The sequence below is a fragment of the Neovison vison genome, chromosome 13 (assembly GCF_020171115.1).
Source record: "Neovison vison isolate M4711 chromosome 13, ASM_NN_V1, whole genome shotgun sequence".
NCBI classification, from domain to species: Eukaryota; Metazoa; Chordata; class Mammalia; order Carnivora; family Mustelidae; genus Neogale; species Neogale vison.
In genome coordinates, this window is record NC_058103.1 from 95,610,298 (window position 1) to 95,635,900 (window position 25,603).

General features: G+C 37.2%; 2 protein-coding genes across 2 annotated transcripts; both read right to left on the bottom strand.

The window, feature by feature from the left end:
• Nucleotides 1–559: 559 nt before the first annotated feature.
• LOC122893459 (olfactory receptor 4N4C) lies at nucleotides 560–1,486 on the bottom strand. Its single transcript, XM_044230458.1, has one exon. It carries the CDS (start codon nucleotides 1,484–1,486, stop codon nucleotides 560–562), a length of 927 nt encoding a protein of 308 aa, XP_044086393.1.
• Nucleotides 1,487–20,793: 19,307 nt separating this feature from the next.
• Nucleotides 20,794–21,735, bottom strand: LOC122893424 (olfactory receptor 4M1). Its single transcript, XM_044230403.1, has one exon. It carries the CDS (start codon nucleotides 21,733–21,735, stop codon nucleotides 20,794–20,796), a length of 942 nt encoding a protein of 313 aa, XP_044086338.1.
• Between the last annotated feature and the right edge of the window lie 3,868 nt (nucleotides 21,736–25,603).

Sequence of the window (25,603 nt, forward strand, 5' to 3'; positions counted from 1 at the left end):
TTCCCATTTACCAAACTGGGGTGGGGGAGGAATATACCTATCAATTGAGATATATATAGATATATATATAGATATATTATATATATATGGAGAGAGAGGCTTTTTTTCAAAAAAGTCTTCAGAATAACATTTGTCTCTTGATGGTGTTTTGCAGCTTACTGATCTCTGCCCAGAATCTTGATGTTGCTCTAAACCATAGAAGAAAAAATTGTGGATGAGTAACTCTCCTGCTTAAAATATTAACATGTATTCTTACAGCGATTGGAATAGAACTCCTTATCTCAACCTAAAAGACCTTAGTGATTTGATCCTTAGAGTAACATATATTTTCCCCTAAGTCTCACAATTATTCATCATACTCCAAATGAGAAACACTCAGGTATTTCTTTAGTATTCTTTATGCATACCAAGCTCATTCCCTAATTATGCATAACTCTCCTTCATTGCCTACAAAAGTACCTGACAAATAAGAGGTACTCAGCAAAAAACAATATTTGTTAAATGAATGTTTGATTTACAGCAAGAATTTCCTCTTCCTACTTTCTGTTATTAAATCCATTCAGCAGACCACATGCCGACTCAATAACCTCCTCATGGAAGTTTTCACTTCCTGGTTGCGAAGGGTATAAATCATAGGATTCATTAATGGAAAGATCACAGTATGGAAGAAGGAAACTACCTTGTCAGCTGGCAAGGCCCTGAATGGGCGAGTGTAGATGAAGATAGCAGGTCCAAACATGAGAAGTATAATAATAACATGAGTGGTGCATGTGGACAGTGCTCTGCTCTTCCCTTCAGGAGTAGACCCACGTATATGACAGAGAATGACTGCATAGGAAGATAAAAGCCCCAGGAAGCACAGGAGGGTCATCAGACCACTGTTGAAGACCATCAGAAGTTCCACCACAAAAGTGTCTGTGCAGGCCAGCTTGATGACTTGTGGCACATCACAGAAGAAGTTATCCAGTTGGTTTGGGCCACAGAAGGGCAAGCGGAGGATGAGGGCCACCTGGATAATGGAGTGGATGAAGCCTCCAAGCCACAGAGCCAACAGCAAGGCATAGCAGACTCTAGGGTTCATGACAGTTGAATAGTGTAAAGGCCGACAGATGGCAATGTAGCGGTCAAAGGCCATCACAACAAGGAGTAATCCTTCCCCTCCTCCAAGGAAGTGCAAGAAAAAGAGCTGAGTGATGCAACCCCTGTAGGAGATTACCTTTTTCTCAGAAACAAAGTCCACCAGCATCCTGGGAGCTACAATGAAGGAATAGGATGCATCCAGGAAGGCCAAGTTACCCAGAAAGAAGTAGAGGGGAGCTGTGAGCCCAGGGTCTGATCTGATGGTGAGGATGATGAGGAAATTGCCAGGAAGGATGATGAGATAGAAAATTAAAATTAACACAAAGACCAGGAGCTGAATATCTCGAGACTGTGTCAGACCAAGAAGGATGAATTCTTTCACCACTGTGCTGTTATCATTTTCCATCTCCTCTGCCTACAGAACACCAGGAAGTAGAGAGTTTATCTCCGTCTCTTGTGTCTAGATCACAGTTCTTTTCAAACTAAAACAGCATGTGCCACATCTGTTATACCATCACTTCCCCACAACCTAAGAAATCTTACCTACCCATTATTCTTCTATATTTCTATCTGTCAACACCCTGGTTTGAAGCCACACTTTTCTGCTTCTTCAGTTCTGTGTTTCTATTTAACTGTTCTCTCACGTGGGACTATGAAATGCCCCTGCCATGGACTTGTTTATGATTTGCATGAGGCAAAAGAAAATGTCTCTGACTGAGAAAAAACTTAAATTCAGTTATCAAGTTCTTCAGGTTTTTATTTGAATGGTATTTGAGGTGAGGATTGGGGGGAAAAAAAAGCAAAGAGGAATGGCTGAGTTTTTTAAGGTGACAGAAATGTTCCATATCTTGACAATAATGGTTACAAGTGTCTGTTCATTCACAAAATTTACTAAACTGTCCAGAAATTGTTACATTTACTATATGCAAATTATATCTTAGGAATGATGACTTTAAAAAATCCTACTTATTTGAAATATTTCCTTTTCCTCTGTAGAATATCAACCCACCTAGGTGGTCTATGGTTTAAATTTATTAAATATAAAATTCTGGTCATTCTGGAGAAATTAAGATCTGTGGCTTATCTGTACAGTGGCCTTTAAATTGGTAATGTGGTCACTCAACATGCATAATTTAGTGGCATGAAAATAATAATAATAAAAATTCTATACATGCATTATTATATCCCATTCTTTGAAGCTCTATTTTTGAAATTTTTATACTTCACATAGAATCATGGTGTGATTGAATGTAATATATACAAATAAAATGTAAATATTGCTTGTGCATGCTCTTTATTGCTGAAATGAAAAACTTAAAAAGTTTGAAGACTTTTGAACTAGAGCAAAATATTAGTGATTTAAAACATATTTCACAGGGGCACCTGGGTGGCACAGTCAGTTAAGCTTCTGACTCTTGGTTTCTGCTCCAGACAAGATCTCAGGGTCATGAGATTAAACTTTGCATCAGACTCAGCACTCAGTGGAGTCTTCTTGAGATTCTCCCTCCATCTCATCCTCTGCCCCTCCCATTCACCCTCTCTCTATCTCTCTCAAGTAAATAAATCTTAAAAAAACAAAAAAGTATTGGGTGCCTGGGTGGCTCAGTGGTTAAGCCACTGCCTTCGGCTCAGGTCATGATCTCAGTGTCCTGGGATCGAGTCCCACATTGGGCTCTCTGCTCAGCAGGGAGCCTGCTTCCCTCTCACTCTCTCTGCCTGCCTTTCTGCCTGCTTGTGATCTCTCTCTGTCAAATAAATAAACAAAATCTTTAAAAAAAATAAAAAACAGTATTTCACATGCTTTCAGTTACATAGTGCACCTGTTTTTAAATATTGTTGTGGAATATGGAGTGTGGAAAGTAGGGTAAGAAGGATCCAATAACTAAATGTAACATGAGACAGAATGAAAAAGGGAAAGAAGGAAGAGAAAAGCAATAAAATCCCAAATCAAGAAACCAATGGAAATTTTTACAACAGCACATCTATTCAAAACATAAAAATACCTGTTTTTGTGTCTAAACCTAAATAGATTAATTAGTAACAGAGGTTTCCATGTATAGTCTGAATTGGAAATTATGAAAGAGATAATTTACATCACAAAGGCACATATATAGACAAATACATTGTTTCCTAAGCAAAACGAAGCACAAAAATGTACAAATGGCACCACCCAAATCAGTTTTCTTCCTTTCTTTTTTCTTTTCTTTTTTTGTTCTTTCCCTTTTCCTTCCTTCCTTCCTTTCTCTTTATTTCTTTATTTCTCTTTTGTTCTTTCTTTTTCTTATCTCTCCTTCCTCCCACCCTTCCTCCCTTTCTTCCTCTTCTACTTAAGCATTCATTGGCTTCAATATTTATCATTCCTTCTGTGCATAAAGGTGCTGTTAGAAAAATGAATCAGAAATCCCTCTCTACTTAACTCCCAAGTAGTGTGTAGATGCACACTATTATGTTCTGGTTATTTCATAGTTTTTCAAACACTGATGCTGTCTTTAAGACATCAAAAAAGGGGGGGTGGAATTCACCTGGGTGGCTCAGTTGGTTAAGCATCTGCCTTTGGTTCAGATCATGATCCCAGAGTCCTGGGATTGAGCCCTGCATCAGAATCCCTTTAAAAAAAGAGAGAGAGAGAAAACTTTAAGTACCTCTAAGGTTAAAAGTTGCAGGTTCCTCCACTGTATCTTGTGCTTTATTTTCAATCACAAGCTTCTGTTATTCTATTAACTCTTTAACAGATGGGATTCATTATCCGCTAACATCCCTCACTTCTCTCAGTTACTATGTGATAGGTAAATTTAATACTAAGTATTAACATCTCCAAGACAATTAGTATTTTACCAAAGATTTTGTATATCCACAATAAATTAATTTTAAATACTTGGAATAACTAGATATATATTATTGTGAACAAATAAAAGGTGTTGTATCACTCAATACATAACTCCTATATTAGTCTAATTATACTGTAATTCTGACATTACATTCCATGACAGTAAATGTCCCACTAGAAGAACAGTAATATGTTTCCATTTATTCCTCCTTTCTATTCTTCATTAATATAAAGATAAAAACATTTACTTCTCTAGCAGTCCAACACTACTCTTACACAGCAGAATCACCTTCTAGTGGGAAGAACAATTACTAATTATTCTTACCTTTATTCTTAAATATCTCTTCTCACATAGGAGCCTCTTACACATTGATATACACAGCCAATTCGTGATGTAATGGAGAAAGTACTTTGGGAATTTGAAGGCTAACCAAGCTATAGAATACTTTCAGTGGGAATTATTAGAATGCCAACAAGATACAATCAAAGATTAGACTTGAGACTTGTTGGGTACAAATGTTCAAATACAAATCAGTTAAACAGACACTGTGCCACTTCTGGGATTTATAAAATCAACATTCCATCAGTGACAGAAACAATGGGAAGATAAGCATATTTATTAGGTCTCAGTAAGGAAATTATTTCATATTTTATATTGCAATTCAAAAAGAGAAAAATGGTATAACTGATAGAAAATCATTGCCAAATCTAGATAAAAAATATTGTGGTCAAGTAGGTGGTAAATATGTTGGATTCAACGTATTTCTGGTTAAAAAAAGATAGGCAAAGGCAAAATAAAGTATGTTCACAAAATGTCCTTTACATAGTCCTTCCACATAAAGAGAGGAAATTCTCCCAAGTAGATCCTATTATACCCTTGGTATTTGTTGTTTCTATGTTAGACATAATTGTCTCCTATGCTCTCCTAAAGCAATAATGAAAAACTATTTTTTAATTAAATATTAAACAGAAAAAAATAATTAAAAATCATGTAATAGAAGGCAACATAATTTAAATTTTAGATAATTTTGTTTTAAAGAGAAAGATTTTTTAAAAATTTAAATACTATGGATTGCATGGAGCACTGGGTGTGGTGCAAAAACAATGAATACAGTTATGCTGAAAAGAAAAAAAATTAATGTGACAAGGAGCAGGAGGAAAAAAAATTAAATACTAAACATAAAATGTTTTCTAAAGAATACAGTGCACAATCAAAGACATTTCATCATCATACAATCATAGTAGGAATTCAACACCCCAGTTACATCAATGGACATATCATCCCAACAGAAAATCAACAAGGAAAACAGTAGTTTTGAGTGGCATACTGGACCAGATGGATTTTTTTCTTTTTTTTTAATTTTTTACTTTTTATAAACATTTATTTTTATCCCCAGGGGTACAGGTCTGTGAATCACCAGGTTTACACACTTCACAGCAATCACCAAAGCACATACCCCCCCATTGTCCATAACCCTACCCCCCTTCACCCAACCCCCCTCCCCCCAGCAACCCTCAGTTTGTTTTGTGAGATTAAGAGTCACTTATGGTTTGTCCCTCCCAAACCCATCTTGTTTCATTTATTCTTCTCCTACCCCCTTAAGCCCCCATGTTGCATCACCACTTCCTCATATCAGGGAGATCATATGATAGTTGTCTTTCTCCGCTTGACTTATTTCGCTGAGCATGATACGCTCTAGTTCCATCCATGTTGTCACAAATGGCAAGATTTCATTTCTTTTGATGGCTGCATAGTATTCCATTGTGTATATATACCACATCTTCTTTATCCATTTATCTGCTGATGGACATCTAGGTTCTTTACATAGTTTGGCTATTGTGGACATTACTGCTATAAACTTTCGGGTGCACGTGCCCCTTTGGATCACTAAGTTTGTATCTTTAGGGTAAATACCCAGTAGTGCAATTGCTGGGTCATAGGGCAGTTCTATTTTCAACATTTTGAGGAAACTACATGCTGTTTTCTGGAGTGGTTGCTAGTGTCCAAAATCTATAAAGAACTTAGCAAACTCAACACTCAAAGAACAAATAATCCAATCAAGAAATGGGCAGAGGACATGAACAGACATTTCTGCAAAGAAGACATCAAGATGGCCAACAGACACATGAAAAACTGCTTCATATCACTCGGCATCAGGGAAATACAAATCAAAACCACAATGAGATATCACCTCACACCAGCAGAATGGCTAAAATCAACAAGTCAGGAAATGACAGATGCTGGTGAGGATGCGGAGAAAGGGGAACCCTCCTACACTGTTGGTGGGAATGCAAGCTGGACCAGATGGATTTAACAGACATATTCAGAACATTCCATCCTAAAACAGCAGAATACACATTCTTTTCAAGTGCACACAGAACATTCTCTAGAATAGACACATATCAGGCAACAAAACAAGTCTCAACAAATACAAAAGAATCAGTCATAGCATGTATATTTTCTGACCAAAATACTATAAAACTAGAAATCAACCACAAGAAAAAATCTGGAAAGAAGACAAATACATGGAGGTTAAATTATATGCTTAATAAGGGATGGGTCAATGAATAAATTAGAGAAGAAATCACAAATCATATGGTAACAAATGAAAATGAAAATGCAACTATCCAAAATATTTGGGAAGCAGCAAAGTGGTTTTAAGAGGGAAGTTTATAGCAATACAGGCCTATCTCAAGAAGTAAGAAAAATCTCAAATAAACAACCTACTGTCACACCTAAAGGACATAGAGAAAGAACAACAAACAAAACCCAAATCCAGCAAAAGAATAGAAGTAACAAAGATTAGAGCAGAAACAAATGATACAGAAACTGGAAAAAAAAGAAGAACAGATCAATGAAACCAGGAGTTAATTATTTGAAAACATAAACAAAATTGATAAACCTCTAGCCAAACTCGTCAAAGAGAGAGGGAGGGAGGGATGGAGAGAGAGAGAGAGAGAGAGAAAGGACCCAAGTAAATAAAATCACTAATGAAGAAGAGAAATAACAACCAACACCACAGAAATACAAAGGATTGTAACAGAATGGTATGAAAACCCATATGCCAACAAACTGGACAACTTAGAAGAAATGGATGAATTCTTAAAAAAAATATAATGCACCAAAATTAAAGCAGGAAGGAATAGAAAATTTGAACATTACCAGCAATGAAATTAAATCAGTAATTAAAAAACTACCCACCTCCTTCCAAAAAAAAAAAAAAAGTCCAGGACCAGGCAGCTTCACAGACAAATTCTAACAAAAATTTAAAGAAGAGTTAATACCTATTCTTCTCCATTCCAAAAAATAGACGAGGAAGAAAACTTCCAAAATCCTTCTGTGAGGCCAAACACCAAAACTAGATAAAGACACCATAAAAAGAATTCCAGGCCAATATCTCTCATGAATATAGATGCAAAAACCCTCAACAAAAATATTAGCAAACCGAATTCAACAACACATTTTTAAAAATCATACACCAGGTGGTGGGTATTATAGAGGGCATGGCTTGCATGGAGCACTGGGTGTGGTGAAAAAATAATGAATAATGTTTTTCTGAAAATAAATAAATTGGAAAAAATAAAAATAATAATAAAAAAATAAAATAAAAATCATACACCACAATCAAGTGGGATTCATGCTCAGGATTCAAGGATGGTTTGATATTCACAAAACAATCAGCATGATATGTCACATCACAAGAGAAAGGGTGAAAAACATTTGATAGACAGGAATCCACCAAAATCCTAAGGGAGAACACAGGCAGCAACCTCTTGGACCTTGGCTGCAGCATCTTCTTGCTAGACACATCTCCAAAGACAAGTGAAATAAAAGCAAAGGTGAACTGTTAGGACTTCATCAAGATATAAGCACTTGGTGTGGTACATAAACAATGCATTCTGGAACATGAAAAAAAATAACTTAAGATGTTAAAAAAATTTTAAAAGTAAGTATTTTATAGTTTTATATTTTAAAAAATTTTAAAAAAATAAAAAATAAAAAGATAAAAAGCTTTTGCACAGTAAAGGAAACAGTCAACAAAACTAAAAGGCTGCTTACAAAATGGAAGAAGATATCTGCAAATGTCCTATCAGATAAAGGGCTGCTATCCAAGATCTCCAAAGAACTTACCAAACTGAACACCTAAAGAACAAGTAATCCAATAAATAAATGGACAGAAAACATGAACAGACGTTTCTCCAAAGAAGACATACAAATGGCTAGCAGGCATATGAAAAGTACTCAAAAATCACTTGGCACTAGGAAAATACAAATCAAAGCCACAATAAGATATCACCTCATACCTGTCACAACAGCTAAAATTAACACCCCTGGAAACAATAAATGCTGGTGAGGGTGTGGAGAAAGAGGAATCCTCTTACACTATGGATAGGAATGCGAACTGGTGGAGGCACTTCAGAAAATGATGTAGAGGTTCCTCAAAAAGTTAAAATAGAACTACCATGTGACCTAGCAATTGCACTATTAGATATTTATCCAAAGGATACAAAAATGCTGATAGAAAAGGGCATATGTTCCCTGATGTTTATAGCAGCATTATCAACAAAAGCCAAATTATGGAAAGAGTCCAAATGCCCATCTACTGATGAATGGATAAAGAAGATATATATATCATATATATATGATATATAATATATATATATGTGTGTGTGTATGATATCACGTACATATGTGGATGTATGTGTGTATATATATGTATGTATGTGTGTGATATATATATACATATATCTTGTATATACACACACACACATACACACACAGGAATATACTCAGGCAGCAATGAGAATGAAATCTTGCCATTTGTAACAAGTGAATGGAAATAGAATGTATTATGTTAAATGAAATGTCAGTCAGAGAAAGACAGATACCATATGATTTCACTCTTATGTGGAATTTAAGAAAGAAGACAGATGGGGGCACCTGAATGGCTCAGTTGGTTAAATGTCTGACTCTTGAGTTCAGCTCAGGTCATGATCTCAAGGTCCTGGGATCAAACCTCACTATGGGCTCCCTCTCTGCTGTCTCCTTCTCCCTCTGCCCCTCTCCCTGCTTATTCTCTCTGTGTGTCTCTCAAATAAATAAATCTTTAAAATAAAAAGATGAACATAATGGGAGGGAAGAAAAAATAGAATAAGATGAAAACAGAGAGGAAGGCAAACCATAAGAGACTCAACATTGTTTAGAGAATAAACTGAAGGTTGCTGGAAAGGAGGTGGATGGGGGAATGATCTAAATGGGTGATGCATATTAAGGACAGCATTTGTTGTGATGAGCACTGGGTGTTATATAATGAATCACTAAATTTTACTCCTGAAGGCAATACTATACCATATGTTAATAAATTTAAATCTAAATTTAAGAAAAGCAAGGTCCATATATGTGGGCCCATGTAGTTTCAACAAGTGTTTTTCAAGAGTCAACTGTATAATTTTATGATATATCTTAAAGTAACAGAAATGATAATGTACCTAAGAAAAAAATCTAATAAATAATTGGTTTCCTTTCAAAAAAAAAAGAAAAGAAACAAACAAACAGTAAAATATGGGCAGAAATCTCCCCATCTTAGAGTATGCTATAGTCTTTTATCACTAAAGACTAAGATGTGAGGTGTTTTTCATAAACATATATAGACATAATGAGTGACCTTTCCTCCTAATGTTTGAAACAACACTCATAATTAACCTGATGGTATAAACTAGTAATCATAAAAAGGGGTGCCTGGGTGGTCCAGCATCTGCCTTGGGCTCAGGTCATGATCTTGGAGTCCCAGAACCATGTCAATCTCTCTGCTCAGTGAGGAGTTTGCTTCTCTTCTCCCTCAGCTCCTCCTCCACTGCTTGCTCTCCCTCTCTCTCTTTCACTTACTCTCTCTCTCTCAAGTAGATAAATAAAATCATATATATATATATATATATATATATATATGTATATATACATATATATATACACACACACACACACACACAAAGAGTTCTTTGAATGGAGACTTCTTATTCTGCTGGGAAAAATTTATCATTTTAAATAATCTTAGAAACAAAAAATCATGAACCAGTTTCCCTTATACAGTCAGCAATGTAACACCAAACATGGCAAAAAAAGTTCCTGTTCCTGGGGACTTTACATTCAAATGCATGGAGAAGACATTAAACAAACACACCAGGAAGGAAATAATCTGATAGTGGTGAGTGCTATGCTGGAAAGGGTTTGGGGAAGAGGCTGCTGTGCTAGGTGAGGTAGCCAGAGAGAGCCTTTCTGAACAGGTGACCTTTCAACAGATATCTGAATGTCTGGAATAATCCCACTATGTGAAGATTTAAAGAAAGAGCTGATAGAAGACCATGAAGCAGGAAGAAGATGGTGCACTAAGAAGAAGAAAGGAGGACAAAGAAAGGCCACTGTTGCAAAATAGTGGCCAAATAGAAAAAAAAATAGGCAAGACAGAGAGGAAGGCCCAGAGATAGATCAAATGGCAACTGATCATCATTATATTTGAGATATTATAAACATTTAAAAGATTATTCTGGTTACAAGTAAAGAATCGGTTTAGAAGGGAAGAATGAAAGCAAGAGGACCAGTTAGGGAGCATTTGAAGTATCATAGACAAGAGAGGATGGTAGGTTAGGCTAGGAGTGGAACAGGAGATGGAGGTACAATTGAATACCAAAGATATATTTTGGAGAAATTGTCAAGGGGACTTACTGATAGACTGGATATGAGAGATGAGGAAGCAAAGATAACTCCTGAGATTTTGAATGGCATAACTGGTGGATGGTTGTATAACTTACAAATATGGAGATAACTGGAAAAGATAAGGATTAGAAATCAGACATTCTGTTTAAACATTTTATTTTTTTCCTCTTAAAAATAAATAATATACTCATGTTTCAAAAATAAAAATTAAAAATAACTTGTACAGTGAGAAATTTCCTTCACAATTCGACCCTCCATGTGTCCATTTTGCCCCACACACACATCTCCCCTTGTCCTCCATGCTATTTGCTATGCTCCACAAATAGGTGAAACCATATGATAATTAACTCTCTCTGCTTGACTTATGTCACTCAGCATAATCTCTTCCGGCCCCGTATATGTTGTTACAAAAGTTGGGTACTCTTCCTTTCTGATGGAGGCATAATACTCCATAGTGTATATGGACCACATCTTCCTTATCCATTCGTCTGTTGAAGGGCATCTTGGTTCTTTCCACAGTTTGGCGACCGTGGCCATTGCTGCTATAAACATTGGGGTACAGATGGCCCTTCTTTTCACGACATCTGTATCGTTGGGGTAAATACCCAGGAGTACAATGGCAGGGTCATAGGGAAGTTCTATTTTTAATTCCTTGAGGAATCTCCACACTGTTCTCCAAAGAGGCTGCACCAGCTTGCATTCCTACCAACAGTGTAAGAGGGTTCCCATTTCTCCATATCCTCTCCAACACATGTTGTTTCCTGTTTTGCTAATTTTGGCCATTCTAACCGGTGTAAGGTGATATCTCAATGTAGTTTTAATTTTAATCTCCCTGATGGCTAGTGATGATAAACTTTCTTTCATGTCTGATATGTCTGAATGTCTGATAGTCATTGGTATGTCTTTATTGGAGAAGTGTCTGTTCATATCTTCTGCCCATTTTTTGATATGATTGTCTGTTTTGTGTGTGTTGAGATTGAGGAGTTCATTATAGATCCTGGGTATGAACTTTTTTTTTCCAATTTATTTATTTTCAGAAAAAACAGTATTCATTATTTTTTCACCACACCCAGTGCTCCATGCAAGCTGTGCCCTCTATAATACCCACCACCTGGTACCCCAACCTCCCACCCTCCCGCCACTTCAAAACCCTCAGATTGTTTTTCAGAGTCCATAGTCTCTCATGGTTCACCTCCCCTTCCAATTTACCCAAATTCCCTACTCCTCTCTAACGCCCCTTGTCCTCCATGCTATTTGTTATGCTCCACAAATAAGTGAAACCATATGATAATTGACTCTCTCTGCTTGACTTATTTCACTCAGCATAACCTCTTCCAGTCCCGTCCATGTTGCTATAAAAGTTGGGTATTCATCCATTCTGATGGAGGCATAATACTCCAATGTGTATATGGACCACATCTGCCTTATCCATTCATCCGTTGAAGGGCATCTTGGTTCTTTCCATAGTGTGGCGACTGTGGCCATTGCTGCTATAAACATTGGGGTACAGATGGCCCTTCCTTTCACAACATCTGTATCTTTCGGGTAAATACCCAGGAGTGCAATTGCAGGGTTATAGGGAAGCTCTATTTTTAACTCATACAGCAATTCAGCAACGTGGCAGGATACAAAGTCAATGTGCAGAAATCAGTGGCTTTCTTATACACTAACAATGAAAATACAGAAAGGGAAATTAGAGAATCGATTGCATTTACTATAGCACCAAGAACCATAACATACCTGGGAATAAACCTAACCAAAGAGGTAAAGGATCTGTACTTGAGGAACTACAGAACACTCATGAAAGAAATTGAAGAAGACACAAATAGATGGAAGACCATTCCATGCTCTTGGATCGGAAGAATAAACATTGTTAAAATGTCTATACTGCCTAGAGCACTCTATACTTTTAATGCCATTACCATCAAAATTCCACCGGCATTCTTCAAAGAGCTGGAGCAAATAATCCTAAAATTTGTATGGAATCAGAAGAGACCCCGAATCGCTAAGGAAATGTTGAAAAAAAAATAAAGCTGGTGGCATCACCTTACCTGATTTCAAGCTTTATTACAAAGCTGTGATCATAGACAGCATGGTACTGGCATAAAAACAGACACATAGACCAGTAGAACAGAGTAGAGAGCCCAGATGTGGACCCTCAACTCTATGGTCAATTAATCTTCAACAAAAAAGGAAAAAATATACAGTGGAAAAAAGACAGTCTCTTCAATAAATGGTGCTGGGAAAACTGGGCAGCTATATGTAGAAGAATGAAACTCGACCATTCTCTTAATCCGTACACAAATATAAACTCAAAATGGATAAAAGACCTCAACGTGAGACAGGAATCCATCAGAATCCTAGAGGAGAACACAGGCAGTAATCTCTTTGATATCAGCCACAGCAACTTCTTTCAAGATACGTCTCCAAAGGCAAAGGAAACAAAAGCGAAAATAAACTTCTGGGACTTCATCAAAATCAAAAGCTTCTGCACAGCAAAGGAAACAATCAAAAAAACAAAGAGGCAACCCACGGAATGGGAGAAGATATTTGCAAATGACGGTACAGACAAAAGGTTGATATTCAGGATCTATAATGAACTCCTCAAACTCAACACACACGAAACAGGCAAACACATCAAAAAATGGGCAGAAGATATGAACAGACACTTCTCCAATCAAGACATACAAATGGCTATCAGACACATGAAAAAATGCTCATCATCATTAGCCCTCAGGGAGATTCAAATTAAAACCACATTGAGATATCACCTTACACCAGTTAGAATGGCCAAAATTAACAAAACAGGAAACAACATGTGTTGGAGAGGATGTGGAGAAAGGGGAACTCTCTTACACTGTTGGTGGGAATGCAAGTTGGTGCAGCCTCTTTGGAGAACAATGTGGAGCTTCCTCAAGAAATTAAAAATAGAGCTTCCCTATGACCCTGGGTATCAACCTTTTGTCTGTACTGTCTTTTGCAAATATCTTCTCCCATTCCATGGATTGCCTCATTGTTTTCTTCACTGTTTCCTTTGCTGTGCAGAAGCTTTTGATTTTGTTGAAGTCCCAAAAGTTCATCTTCGCTTTTGTTTCCTTTGCCTTTGGAGACATAACTTGAAAGAAGTTGCTGTGGCTGATATCGAAGAGATTACTGCCTATGTTCCCCTCTAGGATTCTGATGGATTCCTGTCTCCCATTGAGGTCTTTTATCCATTTTGAGTTTATCTTTGTGTACGGTGTAAGAGAATGGTTGAGTTTCATTCTTCTACATATAGCTGCCCAGTTTTCCCAGCACCATTTATTGAAGAGACCATCTTTTTTCCACTGTATATTTTTTCCTGTTTTGTTGAAGATTAATTGACCATAGAGTTGAGGGACCATATCTGGGCTCTACTCTGTTCCACTGGTCTATGTGTCTGTTTTTATGCCAGTACCATGCTGTCTTGGTGATCATAGCTTTGTAGTAAAGCTTGAAATCAGGTAACGTGATGCCACCAGTTTTATTTTTGTTTTTCAATATTTCCTTAGCAATTCGGGGTCTCTTCTGATTCCATACAAACTTTAGAATTATTTGCTCCAGCTCTTTGAAGAATACTGGTGGAACTTTGATCAGAATGGCATTAAAAGTATAGATTGTTCTAGGCAGAATAGACATTTTAACAATGTTTATTCTTGCGATCCAAAGCATAGAATGGTCTTCCATCTTTTTGTGTCTTCTTCAATTTCTTTCATGAGTGTTCTGTAGTTCCTTGAGTACAGATCCTTTACCTCTTTGGTTAGGCTGGTTCCCAGGTATCTTATGGTTCTTGGTGCTGTAGTAAATGGAATTGATTCTCTAATTTCCCTTTCTGTATTTTCATTGTTAGTGTATAAGAAAGCCACTGATTTCTGCACATTGATTTTGTATCCTGCCACGTTGCTGAATTATTGTATGAGTTCTAGTAGTTTGGGGGTGGAGTCTTTTGGGTTTTCCATATAAAGAATCATGTCATCTGCAAAGAGAGAGAGTTTGACTTCTTCATTACCAATTTGGATAACTTTTGTTTCTCTTTGTTGTCTGATTGTTGTTGCTAGGACTTCTAATACTATGTTGAACAAGAGTGGTGAAAGTGGGCATCCTTGTCGTGTTCCTGATCTCAACGGGAAGGCTGCAAGCTTTTTCTCATTGAGGATGATATTCGTTGTGGGTCTTTCATAGATAGATTTGATGAAGTTCAGGAATGTCCCTCAATCCCTGTACTCTGAAGCGTTTTAATCAGGAACAGATGCTGGATTTTGTCAAATGCATTTTCTGCATCAATTGAGAGGACCATGTGGTGCTGGGAAAACTGGACAGCTATATGTAGAAGAATGAAACTCAACCATTCTCTTATACCATATACAAAGATAAACTCGAAATGGATAAAAGACCTCAACGTGAGACAGGAATCCATCATAACCCTAGAGGGGAACATAGGCAGTAATCCCTTCGATATCAGCCACAGCAACTTCTTTCAAGATATGTCTCCAAAGGCAAAGGAAACAGAAGCAAAGATGAACTTTTGGGACTTCATCAAGATCAAAAGCTTCTGCACAGCAAAGGAAAACAGTCAAAAAAACAAAGAGACAACCCACGGAATGGGAGAAGATATTTGCAAAAGACAGTACAGACAAAAGGTTGATATCCAGGATCTATAATGAACTCCTCAATCTCAACACACACGAAACAGACAATCATATCAAAAAATGGGCAGAAGATATGAACAGACACTTCTCCAATGAAGACATACAAATGGCTATCAGACACATGAAAAAAATGTTCATCATCACTAGCCATCAGGGAGATTCAAATTAAAACCACATTGAGATATCACCTTACACCAGTTAGAATGGCCAAAATTAGCCAGACAGGAAACAACATGTGTTGGAGAGGATGTGGAGAAAAGGGAACCCTTCTATACTGTTGGTGGGAATGCAAGTTGGTGCAGCCACATTGGAGAAAAGTGTGGAGATTCCTTAAGAAATTAAAAATAGAGCTTCCCTATGACCCTGCCATTGCACTCCTGGGTATTTACCCCAAAGATACAGATGCAGTGAAAAGAAGGGCCATCTGTACCCCAATGTTTATAGCAGCAATGGCCACGGTCACCAAACTGTGGAAAGAACCAAGATTCCCTTCAACAGATGAATGGATAAGAAAGATGTGATCCATATACACTATGGAGTATTATGCCTCCATCAGAAAGGATGAATACCCAACTTTTGTAGCAACATGGATGGGACTGAAGAGATTATACTGAGTGAAATAAGTCAAGCAGAGAGAGTCAATTATCCTATGGTTTCACTTATTTGTGGAGCATAGCAATTAGCATGGAGGACAAGGGGAGATGGAGAGAAGAAGGGAGTTGAGGGAAATTGGAAGGGGAGGTGAACCATGGGAGACTATGGACTCTGAAAAACAATCTGAGGGTTTTGAAGGGGCAGGGGGTGGGAGGTTGGGGGAACCAGGTGGTGGGTATTATAGAGGGCACGGATTGCATGGAGCACTGGGTGTGGTGAAAAAATAATGAATACTGTTTTTCTGAAAATAAATAAATTGGAAAAAAAACAATGAATACGGTTATGCTGAAGAAAATTTTAAAAAAATTAAAAATTAAAAAAAAGGGACACTGAGGAATCTTTAGCAAAAGGACAAAACAGGATAGTAATATCCTTCTGAGCAGAGAGAGAAAAGAATGAGATTAAGGGGCATATAGCATATTCCAAAGGAAATGGTAATACACTTATTTTTTTAATGTGATAGGTGTGCCTGGATTTATATTACTATAATTTTTTTAATTTTCTACTTCAATTCAATATTGTTAACATATAGTATATTATTAGTTTCACAGATAGAATTTAGTTTTACAGATAGAATTTAGTTTCACAGAATCATTAAATTCATCAGTTGCATATAACATCCAGTGCTCATTACATCAATTGCCCTCCTTAATGACCATCACCCAGTTATCCCATATCCCCACCCACTTCTCCTCAACTAACCATTAGTTTGTTTCCTATAGTTAGGAGTCTCTCTGTTTTTATCTTGTTTTTCTTTCCCTTCCCCTATATTCATGTGTTTTATTTCTTAAATTACATATTTGAATGAAACCATATGGTATACATTTTTCTTGGACTGACTTATTTTGCTTACCATAATGTCCTCTAGTTCCATCCACACTGTTGCATATGGCAAGACTTCATTCTCTTTGGTGGCTGCATATGCACGTGTGTGTGTGTATACACACACATACATATATACATACATATATACATACATACATACATACAACATACGTACATACAACATCTGCTTTATTCATTCATCTGTCAATGGACATCTAGGCTTTGACCATATTTTGGCTGTTATGGACATTGCTGCTATAAACACTGGAGTGCATGTGCCACTTTGAATCACTGTGTTTGTATCTTTTGAATAAATACCAAGTAGTGTAATTGCTGGGCCATAGGGTAGCCCTATTTTTAACTTTTTTTTTCCAATTTATTTATTTTCAGAAAAACATTATTCATTATTTTTTCACCACACCCAGTGCTCCATGCAAGCCGTGCCCTCTATAATACCCACCACCTGGTACCCCAACCTCCCACCCCCCCCGCCACTTCAAACCCCTCAGACTGTTTTTCAGAGTCCATAGTCTCTCATGGTTCACCTCCCCTTCCAATTTACCCAAATTCCCTACTCCTCTCTAACGCCCCTTGTCCTCCATGCTATTTGTTATGCTCCACAAATAAGTGAAACCATATGATAACTGACTCTCTCTGCTTGACTTATTTTTAACTTTTTGAGGAACCTCCGTACTGTTTTCCAGAGTGGCTGCACCAGTTTGCATTCCTACCAACAGTGTAAGAAGGTTCCCCTTTCTGCACATCCTCACCAACATCTGTTGTTTCCTGGGTTGTTAATTTTAGCCATTGTGACAGGTAAGAGGTGGTATCTCCTTGTGGTTTTGATTTCCCTGATGCTGAGTGATGTTGAGAATTTGTTCATGTGTCTGCTAGCCATTTGTACGTCTTTGTTGGAGAAATGTCTGTTAATGTCTTCTTCCCATTTCTTGACTGGATTTTTAGGGTTTTTTTTTTTGGTATTGAATTTGGAAAATTCTTATAGATTTTGGATACTAGCCCTTTGTTTGATATGTCATTTGCAAATATAGTCTCCCATTCTGCCAGTTCCCTTTTAGTTTTGTTGACTGTTTCCTTTGCTCCACAAATGCTTTTATAATAATTAGAGCAGAAATCAATAATAGAGAAATTTTTAAAAAGAACAGATCAATGAGATTAGGAGCTGGATCTTTGAAAGGCTTAATATGCCTTTAACGACTAATAATTAATAAGTTAATTAATAATTAAGACTAATAACCCCCTAGCCAGAATTACCAAAAGGAAAAGAGAAAGGACCCAAATAAATAAAATTATGAATGGATGAGGAGAAATCACAACCAACACCAAGATATATAAGAGAATATTATGAGGAATTACATGCAAATAAATTGGTCAATCTATAAGAAATGGATAAATTCCTAGAAGCATATAAACAACCATAACTGAAACTTTAAGGAAGAAATAGAAAACCTGAACAGACCCAAAACCAGCAAAGAAATTGAAGTAATAATCAAAAATCTCCCAACAATGAGAGTGCAGGACCAGGGCCTGATGGCTTCCCAGGGGAATTCTACCAGACATTTCAAGAATAATACCTAGTCTTCTGAAATAGAAGGTAGTAGGGGGGGAATAGGAGGGAAAACTTCCACATTCATTCTTGGAGGCCAGTATTACCTTGACTCCAAAACCAGACAAAGTCCATTCTCAAAGGAGAATTATAGACCAATATCCCTGATTAACATGGATACAAAAATATATTATTATAATTTCTATGCTTAGCATATCTTTTAATAGTTAATAAGATTTCATAAATTGGGGGGAAGTCCTATAACAAAACTTTATTTAGGGGAGTAAGAAAGTGGGAGAAAGTTTATCTTTTTTTAAGATTTTATTTATTTATTTGACAGAAATCACAAGTAGGCAGAGGGGCAGGCAGAGAAAGAGGGGGAATCAGGATCCTCACTGAGCAGAGAGCCTGATGCGTCACTCTATCCCAGGACCCTGAGATCATGGCCTAAGCCAAAGGCAGAGGCTTTAACCCACTGAGCCACCCAGGCGCCCCAGGAAAGTTTATATAGTCGCTTCCTATGTCATTTCTAGAAGCCAAAGTCTACTAAAGTTGTTATTAATTGTGGAGCATAAGGAATAACACAAAGGACATTGGAAGATGGAGAGGAGAAGTGAGATGGGGGAAATCAGAGGGGGATAAAAACCATGAGAGACTGTGGACTCTGAGAAACAAACTGAGGGTTTTTTTTGGGGGGGGGGACAGGTGAGCCTGGTGGTGTGTATTATGGAGGGCATGTATTGCATGCAGCACTGGGTGTGGTGCATAAACAATGAATTTTGGATCACTGAGAAGAAATAAAATAAAATGGAAAAAAGTTGTAATTAATTAAAGTATAGTCATAGAAAGTAAATTAAAGACAAAAATTTTAATCACTACAATATGAGTTGAAGAAAAGAAAAGAAAGGTATATACTAATTTTATCTTTGCTCATAACATGGAATTAATAGATATTAACTAAAGAGTCCAGAAATGGTTTTATTATATGATATAAATAAAAACCCTGGGGGCGCCTGGGTGGCTCAGTGGGTTAAAGCCCCTGCCGTTGGCTCAGGTCATGATCCAAGGCTCCTGGGATCGAGCCCCACGTCAGGCTCTCTGCTTTGCGGGGAGCCTGCTTCCTCCTCTGTCTCTCTCTACCTGCCACTTGTGATTTCTCTCTCTCTGTCAAATAAGTAAAATCTTTAAATAAATAAATAAATAAATAAATGCAAACCCTGGAAATTTGCTGTCTGATGAAGGATACATGACAAAATGTATAGAAGAATCTGGCTATTTCGGATACAGAGAAATTACAATAAGGAAACTAAAATCTATAAACATAAATCATTTTTATTATGTATGTATATATCTTTTGTATGGTAGATTTTTTTCATGCTCTATTGTAAAATATTAGAGAAGTCTAATTCATTTCCAGACAATGAAAAGTCAACTTAAAATTCAGGAATCATAATTTCAATCTGTATATTTGGGTTCTTAGAAGAGAAGTCACTCTAGCTTTGAAGATAAAAGAGGATCATTCAAGAGAAAAAAAAATCCCAAAGCAAAGAATAAACTTGATGCACCATCATTTTATCCTGTGTACCTGAGGTTTTCATCATTCATTTATATTTTTTCATTTCTGATGCTCACAGATATCTGTTCCCCTCAAAATCTAATCATATTATGTTATCGAAGAAAACATAAGACTAAAGCTCAGAACACACAAAATGCTCTTGCTCTTTGATGGACAGAATCCTAGTTTTGAAATTGAAAGTTAATTTAAGCAAATAAATTTGTGTGGACTCAAATGTTTTAATCTATCTTTTATATTCTGAAGCAAAGTCAGTAATTGGGTTCTTAGTGCCAGGGAATAGTAAATTGATCTCTACTAAATAATTCACTAATGGATTATGAGAACCAGTACATCCAGGTCCCTTTCATATGTACTTAAAAAAAATGGTTTAATAGGAAAGAATTTTGGATTATAGGGCTACAAAAACAACACCCTACTAACATAAATTTAACATGAGAAACAATTAGAAAATAGAGAAAACACACAAAAATGACAAAGGAGATAATAATGTTTAAAAATCACATAGCTAAATGTCTGTGAATTCTAGTCAAACTAGAATCCCTTTCCTCCAAGTCTGCTTTCACACTGAAGGATGTAAGTAGAGACTGGCTATAAACACCACTACTTGGTTGGAAACTTCCTCTGGAATGTGAAGGGGGCTCATGTAATAAACAAACTCTACTATGAATTCATAAAAATTGCTTCTAGGATGTGACAAAATCTTGAGTTCTGTGACCGATACTTATCTCTATCTTAATTTTTTTTTGTTTTTTTACCAAACAGAGGGAAAATTTGGTGAGATTTAAGAACTCAGATGAAAACAGGTAGTGAAGGTGTTATTACTGCTGCAAATGCTTCCTACTTTAGGACGATGACACTTGAAAGATTATCAAATAGGCCACTTATCTTTCACTTCTCTTTGCATAAAATATATCTGTTGACCAACTTCTTCATGGCTGTCTTTACTTCCTTATTTCGCAAGGTGTAGATAATGGGATTAAGTAAAGGGAATATCACAGTATGGAACACAGACACCACCTTATCTAGGGAAAAAGAGTCAAATGGTCGAGCATAAATGTAGATGGAAGGCCCAAACATAAACACCACAATGGTGATGTGGGAATAGCAGGTGGACATGGCCCGGCTGGTACTCTCACCTGAGCCTGAGTGTTTCTTCAGCATTGCCAGGAGGAAGGCATAGGACATTAGGAGAGCAATGAAACATACTACAGAGATCAGACCACTGCTAAAAATCATCACTAACTCCTCTGGGAAAGTATTGGTACAGGCAATACGGACTACCTGCGTGATGTCACAGAAGTAACTGTCTAACTCATTGGGCCCACAGAAGGGAAGTCGAACAATGAGAGCTACTTGTATTATAGAATGAATAAATCCCCCCAGCCAGGAGAGAGCCACCAGGATACAGCAGAGACGTCGATTCATGATGGTAGCATAGTGGAGAGGGCGGCAGATAGCAGCATAGCGGTCAAAGGCCATTACTGTGAGCAGGAACATCTCGGAGGCCCCAACGAAGTGCAAGAAGAAGAGCTGTGTAATGCACCCACCAAAGGAAATTCTTTTCCTTTCCACGAAGAAGTCTACGAGCATTTTAGGGGCTGTGATGGAGGAGTACCAAATGTCAAGGAAGGCCAGATTAGCCAACAGGAAATACATGGGTGAGGTCAGATGAGGGTCAAGCCTGATGGTGCAAATAATAAGAATATTTCCTGGAAGGATGAACAGATAGAAGGATAAAAATATAACAAATAGGACTAGCTGTACCTCTCGAGTCTGGGATAGGCCAGTGAGAACAAATTCTGTCAGCCTTGTGTAATTCGCCGGTTCCATTTCTTCACTTGTTTTTAATAATATGGCTATAAAAAAAAATTACAATTATCCCAAATAGGATTGAAATAGATTTATTTTACTGCTGTTGAAATCATCAGATTGATCTGTGTCATTAAGGAACTGTATTAAGATACATTTAATTGTCCCATTTGATATCTTATAAGCCAAGACAGGTAAATATTAAGTGATGACATGAAAATTAGAAACATTGAAACCATATGACATATGTCACATATATGAAACCAAAATACCAATCTATTAATGTTACTAATTTTGTATTAATCTATTTTTTTTATGAAACTCAGCAGAGCACTAATCCTTTCCCTATATACCTACCTTAGTAAGCAGTATGAGAGAAGCTAAATGGTAGACTGGTAACAAGAAAATCTAGCTATTTCTAGATTTTTTGTTGATGCTGAGAAATCTAGCCAACTTGGAAACTTATGCTGTTGTTCAACATTGGGTACACTGATCTGGCAGTATTTTCAGTTTAATCTTTCATAAAGATCTCAGGGCTTCATGTATGGTGGTGAATGGACATTTTTTCCTTAACCAAAGCTTATATAGCTTAATCCTTGGCAATAGGCAAGCAGCCACAATATGCAACAACACAGGGTCATATATGAAAATTCTTCAGGCTCTGACCAGATGCCGTTATTCCACTGATCATGCAGTTTATCTACTGTTCCAGGAAGGTAGGAAGAAGATATTGTGATCTGAGGAATGGGTATGCTTGCCACCCAGGCTGACCCATTCTGCCACTTCAAGGTGTGGGAATAAAATTATTGCTAAAGTTTTCCTCAAGTCCTAGTATTGAACATACCAACAACCACTATTAAATACAACAAAACCATCAAATAAAAATAAGATAATCAGGGTGCCTGGATGGCTCAGTGAGTTAAAGCCTCTGCTATTGGCTCGGATCATGATCCCAGAGTCCTGGGATCGAGTCCCACATTGGGCTCTCTGCTCTGCAGGGAGCCTGCTTTCCTTCCTCTCTCTCTGCCTGCCTCTCTGCCCACTTATGATCTCTGTCTGTCAAATAAATTTAAACAAAAAATTAAAGAATACTGGTGGAATTTTGATCGGAATGGCATTAAAAGTATATATTGCTCTAGGCAGTATAGACATTTTAACAATGTTTATTCTTCCAATCCAAGAGCATGAAATGGTCTTCCATCTTTTTGTGTCTTCTTCAATTTCCTTCATGAGTGTTCTGTAGTTCCTCAAGTACAGATCCTTTACCTCTTTGGTTAGGTTTATTCCCAGGTATCTTATGGTTCTTGGTGCTATAGTAAATGGAATCGATTCTCTAATTTCCCTTTCTGTATTTTCATTTTTAGTGTATAAGAAAGCCACTGATTTCTGCACATTGACTTTGTATCCTGCCATGTTGCTGAATTGCTGTATGAATTCAATCCATCAGAATCCTAGAGGAGAACATAGGCAGTAATCTCTTCTATATCAGCCACAGTAACTTCTTTCAAGATATGTTTCCAAAGTCAAAGGAAACAAAAGTGAAAATAAACTTTTGGGACTTCATCAAAATCAAAAGCTTCTGCACAGCAAAGGAAACAGTCAAAAAAACAAAGAGGCAACCCATGGAATGGGAGAAGATATTTGCAAATGACAGTACAGACAAAAAGTTGATATCCAGGATCTATAATGAACTCCTCAAACTCAACCCACACGAAACAGACAAACACATCAAAAAATGGGCAGAAGATATGAACAGACACTTCTCCAGTCAAGACATACAAATGGCTATCAAACACATGAAAAAATGCTCATCATCATTAGCCCTCAGGGAGATTCAAATTAAAACCACATTGAGATATCACCTTACACCAGTTAGAATGGCCAAAAGATACAGATGTCGTGAAAAGAAGGGCCATCTGTACCCCAATGTTTATAGCAGCAATGGCCACGGTCACCAAACTATGGAAAGAACCAAGATGCCCTTCAACGGACGAATGGATAAGGAAGATGTGGTCCCTATACACTATGCAGTATTATGCCTCCATCAGAAAGGATGAATACCCAACTTTTGTAGCAACATGGACAGGACTGAAAGAGATTGTGCTGAGTGATATAAATCAAGCAGAGAGAGTCAATTATCATATGGTTTCACTTATTTGTGGAGCAAAACAAATATCATGGAGGACAAGGGGTGTTAGAGAGGAGAATGGAGTTGGGGTAAATTGGAAGGGGAGGTGAATCATGAGAGACTATGGACTCTGAAAAATAATCTGAGGGGTTTGAAGTGGCGGGGGTGTGGGAGGTTGGGGTACCAGATGGTGGATATTATAGATGGCACGGATTGCATGGAGCACTGGGTGTGGTGAAAAAATAATGAATACTTTTTTTCTGAAAATAAATAAATTGAAAAAAATGGGCAGAAGATATGAACAGACACTTCTCCAATGAAGGCATGCAAATGGCTATCAGACACATGAAAAAATGTTCATCATCACTAGCCATCAGGGAGATTCAAATTAAAACCACATTGAGAGATCACCTTACACCAGTTAAAATGGCCAAAATTAATAAGACAGGAAACAACATATGTTGGAGGGGATGTGGAGAAAGGGGAACCCTCTTACACTGTTGGTGGGAATGCAGGTTGGTGCAGCCTCTTTGGAGAACAGTGTGGAGATCCCTCAAGAAATTAAAAATAGAACTTCCCTATGACCCTGCCATTGCACTACTGGGGATTTACCCCAAAGATACGGATGTAGTGAAAAGAAGGGCCATCTGTACCCCAATGTTTATAGCAGCAATGGCCACGGTCGCCAAACTATGGAAAGAACCAAGATGCCCTTCAACGGACAAATGGATAAGGAAAATGTGGTCCATAGACACTATGGAGTATTATGCCTCCATCAGAAAGGATGAATACCCAACTTTTGTAGCAACATATACGGGGCTGGAAGAGATTATGCTAAGTGAAATAAGTCAAACAGAGAGAGTCAATTATCATATGGTTTCACTTATTTGTGGAGCATAACAAATAGCATGGAGGACATGGGGAGTTAGAGAGGAGAAGGGAGTTGAGGTAAATTGGAAGGGGAGGTGAACCACGAGAGACTATGGACTCTGTAAAACAATCTGAGGGGTTTGAAGTGGCAGGGGGGTGGGAGGTTGGGGTACCAGGTGGTGGGTATTATACAGGGCACAGATTGCATGGAGCACTGGGTGTGGTGAAAAAATAATGAATACTGTTATGCTGAAAATAAATAAATTTAATTTAAAAAAATTTTTTTAAAAAGATAATCATTCACTTTACCAAATATGCTTCCTCTTTTAAGTAATATAAAAACTGTCCATCAAAGCAAGTATTTGTTATAACAAACAGCCAATATTGAAGAGTTGTTTCTGTTCTAAGATGTGCTATTTTATAATATTGCCTATCCTCAGGAGGTAAGCATAAAAAAACAAATTTAAAATTCTATAAGACCAAAAAAAAACAAAGATTTTCTAAAACCAAAACCAAATAGATATAATAGCATCCAGGCACTAAAACTTATGTATACTATTAACTGAAGAAACCCAGTGTTTCTTCCCTGCAATCTACTGACTTAATTTGTGCATCATTTTAACAGACATTGACATATGCCTTCCTGATCTGTTAAAAAGGCATTCATAAAGAAGTAATGATTCACTATAAGTAGATACACAGAGAAAAGACCAGTACTTAGCAGGAATATGACACAGAAAGCAGAAAACAAAACACTCAGAAAACTCAGCATTGTGGGACTATTTAACAAAGGGTAAATATTCCCACATCCATGAATAGCTCAGGGTGGACCTCAGTGTTTTAATTAATCATATTTAGTAAATAAATTGAAGTAGGATTAGAAGTGGCTTA